This window comes from Ornithodoros turicata, chromosome 2 (genome assembly GCF_037126465.1).
Source record: "Ornithodoros turicata isolate Travis chromosome 2, ASM3712646v1, whole genome shotgun sequence".
NCBI classification, from domain to species: Eukaryota; Metazoa; Arthropoda; class Arachnida; order Ixodida; family Argasidae; genus Ornithodoros; species Ornithodoros turicata.
In genome coordinates, this window is record NC_088202.1 from 96,232,603 (window position 1) to 96,244,041 (window position 11,439).

At 45.0% G+C, this 11,439-nt stretch overlaps 1 protein-coding gene across 1 annotated transcript; it reads left to right on the forward strand.

The window, feature by feature from the left end:
* Positions 1 to 985: 985 nt before the first annotated feature.
* On the forward strand, positions 986 to 7,618 carry LOC135383861 (uncharacterized). The gene is made up of 7 exons (XM_064613166.1): positions 986 to 1,090; positions 1,491 to 1,741; positions 1,812 to 1,931; positions 2,112 to 2,284; positions 3,401 to 3,560; positions 3,628 to 3,777; positions 7,275 to 7,618. The coding sequence occupies exons 1-7, from the start codon at positions 1,052 to 1,054 to the stop codon at positions 7,429 to 7,431; spliced, it is 1,050 nt and encodes a 349-aa protein (XP_064469236.1). The 5' UTR covers positions 986 to 1,051; the 3' UTR covers positions 7,432 to 7,618.
* Positions 7,619 to 11,439: the final 3,821 nt, after the last annotated feature.

Here is an 11,439-nt window from a genome sequence, read left to right on the forward strand (position 1 = left end):
CAACAATCGGAAGACAAAACGAGTGCTTGCTGTCTACGAGGATGTTATGAGGCGAAGATCTCTTTTTCGAGCGTGAAAGAAGAATACATGCAGTTGTCCTTCGAGGAATTTTTTTTAACAGAGTTCTCTATCAACGCTATTTACAATTCATTGCGGACGCTATTTATCGCGATGAGAAAAGAAACCAGGCACTATCCTCAAGCAAGGTGCATGACTGAGGCTATGTACATATTATGGAAGTTACATATATATACATTTACGGAGGCGCACCAGTCTGGATCAGCGGTTCAACTGATTTATCCAAGAGTTTGCACTACAACATTAACGTATAATATATGAAACCAATATTCGGATCCAACAATGTGGAAGTTCTTTAAAAGAAAATACTTTATTTCGTTGGCGATTTTTGCGCCCTCTCAGAGTCGATAGAGCGGTAGACTTTAAGATGTTACAATTTGGGGCTCAGGTTAACTACGCTGATATCGCAACAACAAGTGGTACAGCTTGGGACAGAAGTTTGAGGGAACACGACAATGGCGTATTTCATCATCGGAGCGCCCCAGTACTAGATATCAGAGAGAGATCGAATAAGAAATCGGTGACCGGCTATTCTATGCATCGCTCACTATTTTTGTCTGCTCCTGTGTGCCGTTAGGGTGTCGCGCCAATTGAGAAATGCGACACCCCGTGTGTTCCGTAAACGTTTGTCCCAAGCTGTAAGTAAATGCTACTTGAAGGCACGCATCCATCATCATTACAATTGCTGAGTCCGTATACCCACTGTCGGTGCTTCAGCGCGAGGCTGGCAGGAAGTCAAGCGAAACCTGCCACTGTTGCTCAAAGGAAGCACGGTCGCTACATTAGCTCCCTGTAAAGGAAATGTCGCTTCTGTAAGCTCTCGCTACGGTCTCCAAATTGGCATCCTGTCGCAGATACGTGCACATGAATTGAGATATGGCTCGAGCACTGGAAATGTACGATAGGAACGGAAGTCGGGTGCTAATGATCGCAACTGAACATTTAACCGGAATATAAAGCACGCCCCCTACCCATGGAACGCCTTGTCACATCTCTGCCGGATTCTCGGAAGGTAAGTGGTGTCTTAAGCCTCATATAGTGATGAACTGAACGTGGCGATATTAATTCATTCCGGATAGCGTCGTTGGCGAAGAATACGTTTGACACGTGGTGGTTTATGCTTTCCACAATATTTGGGGCCCGACGCCGACAATATCAGCATTGCCGAAGATGCTGGCGTTCTCCTTTGCTGATAATGTTTAACATGGCAGTTTTTCGATGTATTTTTCTTTGCACGTACGATCAATTGGGATAGTGTTGCAAATGAACGTAATTGAGTTTATTTGCGTTTTTAGCCACGGGGACAGTACGGTTCGGTTTGGTGTGACGAAAATAAAATAGTAACAGTGATAGTACATTTTCCACGAAACCAAGCGTATTTACCACAGACAGTGTAATGGGCGTTATTCCAGAAACGTGAGGCAACAATGGGACCGCTTCTGCTCCTCGCGTGCGGCGCGGCACTCATAAGCACCGCCACAGGCTTCGGTCTCAATCTGGTCGTCAATCCGCTGAACACCTTAGGGTCAGACGCTGTGAATTCATTAAACGCTCTGAGCCCCGTTGCCCTTCCTGATGATCTTGCAACAGGCCTCTGGGATGAAACATTTGGACAGCTAAGCAACAAAACATCGTCCCAAATCGGGCAGAACTTCTTACAACTGTAAGTCGCTAAGCATTTTGGTTGAAAATATCAAAGAGACAAGCGTCCACTTCTAAAAACTTCGTTGCAGCGCGACTCCCGGTGTCAGGCACCGCATCGTGACTGATGTACAGTTTGGAGGACACAAGTTGGCTGAATTATTTCAGGATCAAGAGGGAAACGTGCTCGAATGTAATCTTCTCGGAGACAGGTAGGGAATCAGTAGAACAGCGTCTCGTCGACGTCGTATTCATATTGCAATCTTTAAAATTGTTTTGTGAGGTAAGGTAATGAGGTAATGGTACACGTAAGGTCTGTCAGTGGCTCGTGCATGCTAGAGCAACGATGCAGCCACGTGATCGGTATCGTAATCTATAGATTTCTCTCTTAGGAATCTAATTAATGGCGCCCTAAAGTTTGTGCCTGGTGACCTGATAACATCTGTGACAGAAGAGGAGATGTTCCACTATGTTGACCTTTGCTACAACCGACCGGAAAAAGCCGGATTACTTTCAATCTTCTCGCTCGTGAGCGATCTGTTCAAGTCACTTTTTATTTTTCCTGGTGAGTACAGGCGTTTGTATAACTGACAAAGTAGAAACTGGACACAGCAAGACTGTTGCCTTCGAGATACGCAGATGTACGATAGGACGTCGTATCCATCTTCGTTTCGTCATTCGCTAGGCAAGGGAGTTTCAACTGATTTAACAAAATTATAGTTACCTTGTTACTAGCTGCACTACACTGTCTTCGTCATCCAAAGCCCCTAGGACGAAGTCGCTTCAGTGTACAACTTACCCTTTGTCATTTCTTAAAAGGAGGCTCCGGGACAATCCGAAACTATTATAATGGCTGTGTAAATAAGTTCGATATATTCTTCGGAAATGAGAAACAAAGTTGGTTTGGCACTCGGCGACTCGTTAGTTTCGAAAAGAGCTGGGAAGCTCAAAACGAAACCGAAACTTCTGAAGGTTTCCTCTCCTACCTCCTGTACCATGCGTGACGTCACCGGTAGTCTCGTGTGGACCACCAGCTGTTTTTTGGGCACGCGCTTTGTAACTACGTCGTGCCACATGAATGACCAGTCATCTGCTTCTTAGATTTTGTTCTACAACATTCGCCAGCGGTAAAAGCAAAGCCTACAGAAAGCCATACACGAGGAATACCGGTGAGGTACAGCCCAGTGTTGCTGGACTGCTTTCCTGTGGAGGAGAGCCTATTAACTCAAAGGAACATATCCCTTTTCTAATGGTCTGTGCCACTTGGGGACGATAAATTGTATTCACTGAAATATGATACGGTACGGATTGATGTCGCACTGTTACCTCAACACGTTTTTGGGCGGAGTCTCCATTTAGCTTGAACAAAGGGTACGGGCGATGGTCGTTTCAAGTAGATGTGACTCTCTTTATGTATCACAGTGCAGTTTGTTCCGTGACTGATTACAGTTTGACAGACGGATAAATTTGCTCACTACAGGCGCTACATGCTGAACGTCACATGAAACAGATGTGAACTTTGCCTGTATAGCTTAGCACGGTGCGTCATAATCATGAACGCTTTAATAAACCAATATTTAGTATTCCATGGAGGTTCGCATACTTATTCAGCACAATAAGTAGGCCGTTAAATGCGTGCTATTCATCGAGTCATCAGAAAATCTGAAAGAGTCACTTGCAGGTACGAAATGGTGCGGCGCCGGAGATGTGGCAAGGAACTACGACGACTTGGGGGTAGCGGCAGGAACCGATAGCTGCTGTCGTGCACATGACCACGCGCATGACAACATTCCTGCTTTCGGAGAGAAACATGGATTGCGTAACACAAACTTTTATACTATGTAAGTGTTGTAATTGAGTGGAGAGAGCAGCACGCATGAAATTCTATAAGTTCATCTTTGTTTGCAGGACTCATTGCACTGATGATAGGCAATTCCACACGTGTCTCAAAGGCGACAACAGCGCGACATCTGTTACGGTAGGGACGATGTACTTCGACATCCTGCGTACTTGGTGCTTCGACTTCACCTACCCCAAGACATGCACTGGTGGCACAAGGTAAGCTAACACTAAACTATAAATATTTCGCCCTTTGTATTGACGTGGTCTAAGTAGCTCGCTCTAGGAGCATGTTTAATTATTTGCGGGTAATGGAATCGCACTTTATGTGACGGCTTCTGGTTAGCGCCATGGCTCCTTTTCGAACACAGATACCCATACGAGCAATGAGGGAGAGCATCCGGTGGATATCACCAGCCTTCCTCCAATCCTAATTTAAGGCGCCTAAAAGTACTTATGCAGTACACGGTAAGTCCCGAAGGGCCCCACAAAATACAAGATAATAGAATACGCTGCCATATGCAGAATGTTTCCCTCGCAATTTTGTCAACCTAGCTCAAATGATAAAAAGGAATGAACACTCGTATTAACTGAAACCGAAATTTTCAGAATTTTTCATTGCACGTCCAATAGGTAATCAACTGTTGAGGGCATATTCTGTACATGTGGCTGGTCTCATCACTGCATTCATAAGATACGAGTTGTCTCATTTCGAACGCTTGCTAAAATGTAATGAACGAAACGATAACTATTAACGCTGAAGCCCAGCGCGCAGAAATATGGTGGCATTGCAGGATACGATTTCGTAAAAGAGGGTTTTTAGGAGGTACTGTTATCTGAACATGGTCTCTGGCTAGGACTACGCACCGAGTAACGCAGTCACGCACGCATAGCTGGTTCGCTGTTATCTGAGGAACATTTGAAGAAATACACACACACACTCTTAAAACAGAACACAGCCGTGTCCCAAGCAGCACAATGTACTGAAAGTCGAGTGCAATAGGGGTGGACGGCATGTGTCTTATCAATGTTCCTTAGCTTCAGGAGTCTGTTCAAGGCCTTCCACCTACCCGCCCATCCCTATTGCACTCGACTTTCAGTACATTGTGCTGCTTGGGGTAACACCTTCGGAGTCATTCGTCATTGTGTGGCTTTGTCTCCTGACTTGTTGCAAACAGTAGTTGGACGGCTCTTTTAGAAGACGCAAAATGCAAAGCATTTATCAGTGGCGGACCCATCCCATTTTCAGCGAATCACGAGGCAGAACGATAACATTCGGAATGATGACCGGCTATTAGCGGCTGCTATTGGCTATCTGGCAAAGTACTCTTTAACAGTGTAGCCAACAATCACCGCGAACGACATTGTTCTCTCTCCCGATTTGTTGAAAACGTTGAAGCGGACGTCTTTTTGTGACAGTTATGCAATTATGTTCATTGTCACAAGGTGGTGGTGGTGATGACGATTCCGGCTGAAGTTGTTGGTCTCGCGGCCAGCATCGCGACTGTACCCAGGATTAGATTAGATTATATGTAATGAGATTATGTAATTATGATGGTCGAAAATTAAGGTGTAGAGAGGTCCTGCTAGGATTCATGAGAATCCCGATGTAGACCCTGACTCGTAGTCTTTGAGCGTGTCCCGTTTCCTGGAAAATGCAAATTTGGCTGCGAGTTTTGAGTGAAGAGCGCGTGGGATGTAGGATATCATCCAGCGTACAGTCCTGCCGCATCCAAAGCATTTCTCCAGCAGCTCAGCATATGCACAACAATAAACCAGGATACGTTCGATAGTCTCGGTTGGCTGACAATTTGTGCAATGTGGCTTATCCAGAAAGCCAATCATATATAATTGCAGAGTTCGAGGTAACTCGTTACTGTAACTAAGTTCTTCAGGTTTTTTTTATAACTTGTAACTTAACTCCATACTTTTGCGCCGTGGCAACTTTCAGAGGAACTCGTTTCTTTTTCAGGTAACTTTGCTAAAGTAACGTAAGCTAAGTTCCAAGTTACTTTTAATTCGCTTTTCGCTCACGTCCACATATTTTCTTGCTGTCTTTCTGGTTCTTTCATGGCATTTCATGCCATAAAACGTGATGTTCAATGAATGACAGTATTCTAATCAGGAAATAAGAACCGCTGCCATTGAAATGAAGCTGAACCATTGTGCGCCCACAGGGAGTACGATGAAAAACGTTCCAATTGTTGGACATAAACCAAAACGATCTGAGCGTGTTGCACTCCTCAGCAGGCAACTCAGGGTCTAACTCAACTGCTCACGCGCGCTACACCTGTGTAGTGCTTCCACCTACCCGCCCACCCCTATTGCACTCGACTTTCAGTACATTGTGCTGCTTGGGGTAACACCCTCGGAGTCATTCGTCATTGTGTGGCTTTGTCTCCTGACTTGTTGCAAACAGTAGTTGGACGGCTCTTTTAGAAGACGCAAAATGCAAAGCATTTATCAGTGGCGGACCCATCCCATTTTCAGCGAATCACGAGGCAGAACGATAACATTCGGAATGATGACTGGCTATTAGCGGCTGCTATTGGCTATCTGGCAAAGTACTCTTTAACAGTGCAGCCAACAATCACCGCGAACGACATTGTTCTCTCTCCCGATTTGTTGAAAACGTTGAAGCGGACGTCTTTTTGTGACAGTTCGAGGTAACTCGTTACTGTAACTAAGTTCTTCAGGTTTTTTTTTATAACTTGTAACTTAACTCCATACTTTTGCGCCGTGGCAACTTTCAGAGGAACTCGTTTCTTTTTCAGGTAACTTTGCCAAAGTAACGTAAGCTAAGTTCCAAGTTACTTTTAATTCGCTTTTCGCTCACGTCCACATATTTTCTTGCTTTCTTTCTGGTTCTTTCATGGCATTTCATGCCATAAAACGTGATGTTCAATGAATGACAGTATTCTAATCAGGAAATAAGAACCTAACTCAACTTTCAACTAAGTCTAACTCAACTGCTCACGCGCGCTACACCTGTGTAGCGCTATTTTGTGTCCGAAGTAACTTGGAAGTAACTCGTTCTTTTTTTAAGTACCTCCGTAACTGCGAGTTACATTTCAGGTTGAAGGACTTCGTTATTAACTTAGTTACATTTTTCAGTGGGTAACTTAACTCGTAACGAGCTCTTTTTGACGGGTAACTTCTCGATCTATGTGTAATTGTGATGTTCTTAAAGCGAATTACGTCCGCAGCCTACAAAGCCAGGTGTGTTCCAGCGGGAGGTCTAGTCGATTATATTGCCGGACTTCCTCCCCTGATCCGGGAGCGCTATACTTGTACTAGCTCCTTAATGGGACAGTCGCATCCGGAACCCTTTTATGAAACAGATACCATTATGTCAGGCATTGGTCGACAATGTACGTGACAAATGTTTTCGTCAAAAAATGCCTAGTTATTAAATAAACCAATTTAAACATTAGCTAATTGTCACAAAAAGGCGTATGCCCCGCGTTCTCCGCAAATCAGGAGTCATAACCATACAATTGTTTGCAACCATCGATCTTCAGGGTGTTATGTGGTGGAGATCTGTTTCAACAGCGTGGTGTTAGAAATATTCTCGCAAGCATGGTGTTAAAAGTGATACTGTATCGTAAACTCAAGAGATACCTCCACTTCGCTTTCACCATTACATTCTTCGTGTTTTCTGTGTCGTGTTGGGATTTGTTGTAGTCCTTATGAAATACACTTTTTCCATCCAACAGCTTACTCAATTCTCTATTGCTGAAAACATGCACCGACTACCGCCTGGACACTTCGGCACCCATGGAGTGGGGCAGCTTTCCTCCCTTTCCTTTTACTGCAGGAGGACAAGACGGTGCTACTGGAGGCCTGCTCGGAAACTTGATGATCTTGAAATGAAGTTAAAAAAATATTAAGGAGACTTTGGCCCCACAGGTGTGGAGCCGGCTATTTCAGATGGCTTGTGCTGCTGTAGATATGGTTTGTTAGTAGGGTTTGTTTGTTTGTTTGGGTGATGATGTGGTGACAGAATGTGAAAGAATGAACTAGCGAAAAATGATTATGAAATAATTAAAGTAGTTCATGGGTGTACAAGTTCTTAATGGGTCGCCGCTGCTGTCCGCCGTTCTCTGCTGACAGCATGCGTCATTTTTATTTTTTCGCTTTGATAACCTTGCAATACTTTATGGCGCTGAAGGCGCTCTACCTAAGTTCACACTAGCAAAAAGGATCAAACGAAGGGAAAAAAAAAGGTATCGCAACAATTCTTTGAGTTCAGTATATACACGAAAATTCCTGAATCCGAAACCAATCAGGTTTCTTCAGGTTTCCGGACTGAACCCAAAACTCGGCGGGAATGACGATCAGGAAATATTCAGGAATGGGGTATCAAGATGTATTCCGGTAGTTTACTCCGGGGCTGAAAGGATCCTGAACCAGAAACTGAATGTAACCCGAACAAAGTCGCAGTTTTTCTGATCATGACGAGATATGCGCCTGATAGAACACAGGGTGATCCCAGAACGAAAACGGAAATCATCTGAATAAGATCAGAAGAAACGCTGAATCAACGGTGATTGCATGCTTCCGCTTGGTATGAACCTTTACTACAGATTTGTATAAAATAAAATGTGGCCAGACCAGCATGAGACCATGCAGGATTAGTGTGAAACCCGAAATTGTGCTATTCGACCACGCGCCCTTGTCGTGCCTTTGCATACTAAGTGCAGTGATGTACACATCACGGGACTCCGGAAAAATGTTCCTGGGGTGCATCATGTTGAGCGATCCCGGGTATTTGCTCACTTGATAGATGCTCATCGGACAATTGCTTCAATGTATTTGTTTCTGCTGCTGGTATTATCGGGAAGATATGTTTTGCGGGATCGTCGATAACGGTCGCAGATACGCTAAATATAATTTAATAACTCGGGTCTTCGCGGGATAAAGTGATCGAGGATCTCTGTCATCATGTGACGTGATATCTCTTGCACGTACACTTGAAATATTTTCAAATATTGTCAAAGGAACCCCGGTTGGCCACCAAGTACCACTCACGTCCTTCCGGTTTGATTCTAGCGATATTCAGTATTCAGGCGGATTCAGGAAAGCGGCGTCTGGAATCCGGGTGGACCTACGCTCTAAGAAAAAAAGGGTGTGAAAAGGTGGTAACTGATATAGTTACCACCTAGGCTAACATAGCGTCGGATAAAGAGTGCAAAAGGGGGGTAAAAGCAATGATCACATCTCTAAATTGCTGAAAAAAGGCGTACGCCCCCCTCGCTCGCCGTATCAGGAGCGGTAACACTATCATTCGTAAGTAGTAGGTAGAATCTTGCAACCTTTTCCCCACAACATATGCGACAACCATTACCTCTTAAAAGGTGTAATTGCTCACCCTTTTTTCTAAGAGTGTACGCCGGAATGTCCTGATAGTGACTGAACAGTGTCGGAATTCGTCGGAATCAGCCGGATGCCCGGATTCGAGTCTGATTCACGTTATTCAGGAAGTCTCGTACGGGTAGCTTGTTCCAGCTTACTCAATTTTCCTAGCAGTTGCACTATGCTCCATTTTCGAGGAGTGACCGTTACACCAGTTGTACGAGCACCATTGGACCATGCCAACACCATTGGACGGGTTTATGCCAGTACCTCGGCATGGAGTACTTCGGTACTCTACCTGCTTTGAAATCGTCATGGGGTGTGTATTTCATGCAAGGCGAGGTGTAGAAGATATTTCCACGACATTTTGACTTAGTTAGTACATCTGCACACACACAAATAAGCATGTCGATGCCTGAGATCAATGAGTGCATCGTAGCCCATGCTTGATTGCCGGACGCGCCGAGGGGGATCGGAAAAGGAGTGCATGAAAGGGGAAGAGCGATGGTAGTCCAGAAGAGGTGCGCGATCCCTTTTCCTCTGGAGTTCGGAATTTCTTGGAATCGGTCACAGAAACTACTCACCACAGAACACATGCGAGTTTCCCAGCGAGCTCCCTGGTAAGTAGTTGGCGAAATTGGCATGTCAGAAAGTTACGCACCACGAGATGTTATCTCGTAAGGGGGAGAATAGCAGCAACTGAAAGCCTCAGTGCAAAACCAGCAAATATGTAACCAAGGTGACGCAACAACCGTAGTAAACGTTGCGATGTTCATGCGCGGGAAGAGACGAGGACCCGAGAAAAAACCCAAGCAGCACAATGTACCGAAAGTCGAGTGCAATAGGGGTGGACGGGTAGGTGGAAGGAATTGAACAGACTCGCGAACCTAAGGAACACTGATAAGACACATACCGTCCTCTTCTATTGCACTTGAGTTTCAGTACATTGTGCTGCTTGGGAAACAAGACGAAGCGCTAGTCTCAACTGAAAATGTATTGAGCAGAATGTGCGGAAGAAGGACGTGACAACAAAGAAAAAAGAATTTGGCCTACCATTGCCATACATGCGGATGTTCACCACCTTTTCAAAATACACAGATCCTGGCACCACGACAATTAACCCGAGAGAGAGATTATGAACGCATTCAACATTATCAAACTTCGATCTGATAGATGTGTCAGCCAGCCGTCTGCTGCTCTTGTCGGATAAGGAAGTGGTTCCTGCGTACGTTCGATAAGAACCAATGTCCCACTGTGTCATCATACGTGTCATAGTCTAACATTGTTCAACCTGTTCCTGTTCATGACCCCTTTTCATGTCCTAATGTGGGTAATGTGGGTTCGAGTCCTACAGCTGGCTAACGTTTTCAGTGACTTTCATCTTTCATCGTTAATTTCTTATGCAAATTTGAGGCTTTGTATGTGTTTGTCCCTTCTGTGTTGTTCCAGCCTCAGAACATCAGTTCTTTCATGTCCCTTTTCTCCTTCTTTTTTCTGTCATGTCCTTCTTCCACACATTGTGCTCAATAAATCTTCAGTTGAGAGTAGCAGTTCGTCCTGTTCGTTTCTCTGGTCCTCGTCTGTCCTTGCACTTGAACTTCGCAACATGAACTTCTACCAACTAGCCCAATTATCGGTTCTTACGCACTGCAGTACACACTTGAAGGTCTCCATAGCAGAAGGAGGGTTACGTCACTTACCAATTGTTTTCAAATTTGGACAGAAAGGGGAGCGACTATTTGACTCGGCAAAAGCATGAGAGATTAACGGAGTGAGAGTTGGACTAATAATTGACCAAACGTGAGAGTGACCACGATCCCATATGTGGGAGGCATCAGTGAAGCCCTCGCCCGAATTTTGGGAAGAGAAGGAATCAATGTTTCCCACAAGCCTGTGACCACTATTGCTCGTTGCATTCCTCGGCCAAAAGATTGGCCACCGAAGGAGAGAGCACAAGGTGTGGTGTACAAGATTCCGTGCGCCACGTGTGACGCGTTATATCTGGGGGAAACAAAGAACCTCCCGGAGAGATTAAGACGACATAAAAACGACTGCGCTGGCTGAACACAGCCAATGCCGTGACCACGTCATCGACTTCGGGAACGCCGAAACCCTGGAATGTAAATCCAACCCCATGAAAAGACTGTTTTTGGAATCCTGGCACATCCAATCAACCCCGGGAAATGTCAACCGGTCCATCGGGTTGCCGGCCAGCGCATACCTCTACGGCCTGCGTCGTCTGACCTCTAAACGACTGCCTGCTAGTATAAAAGCCGTCTCCCTTGACCATTTTAGTCACCCCTGAAGAAGAAGCCGAACGGACTCTAAAAACTCTAAAGACTCTCTCGAAAACGTCGCGACCTTCATTTTGGTGGACCCTGGTTGGTACTATTTCTACTCTGAATTCCTATCACCCAATCAGACACAATGGTGTCGAACATTTTTACGTTCAAGAAATACACTTTACAACTGCATAGACCATGTTCGTGACTGTTCTAATTGTCTTCTTATAGCTTTTTTTTTTGT

Coding starts and splice junctions, on each gene's coding strand:
- LOC135383861 (XM_064613166.1), top strand. CDS start 1,052: ATGGAACGCCTTGTCACATCTCTGCCGGATTCTCGGAAG. Junction 1,091..1,490: donor CTCTGCCGGATTCTCGGAAG/GTAAGTGGTGTC, acceptor GCGTTATTCCAG/AAACGTGAGGCAACAATGGG. Junction 3,778..7,274: donor ACATGCACTGGTGGCACAAG/GTAAGCTAACAC, acceptor TCCATCCAACAG/CTTACTCAATTCTCTATTGC.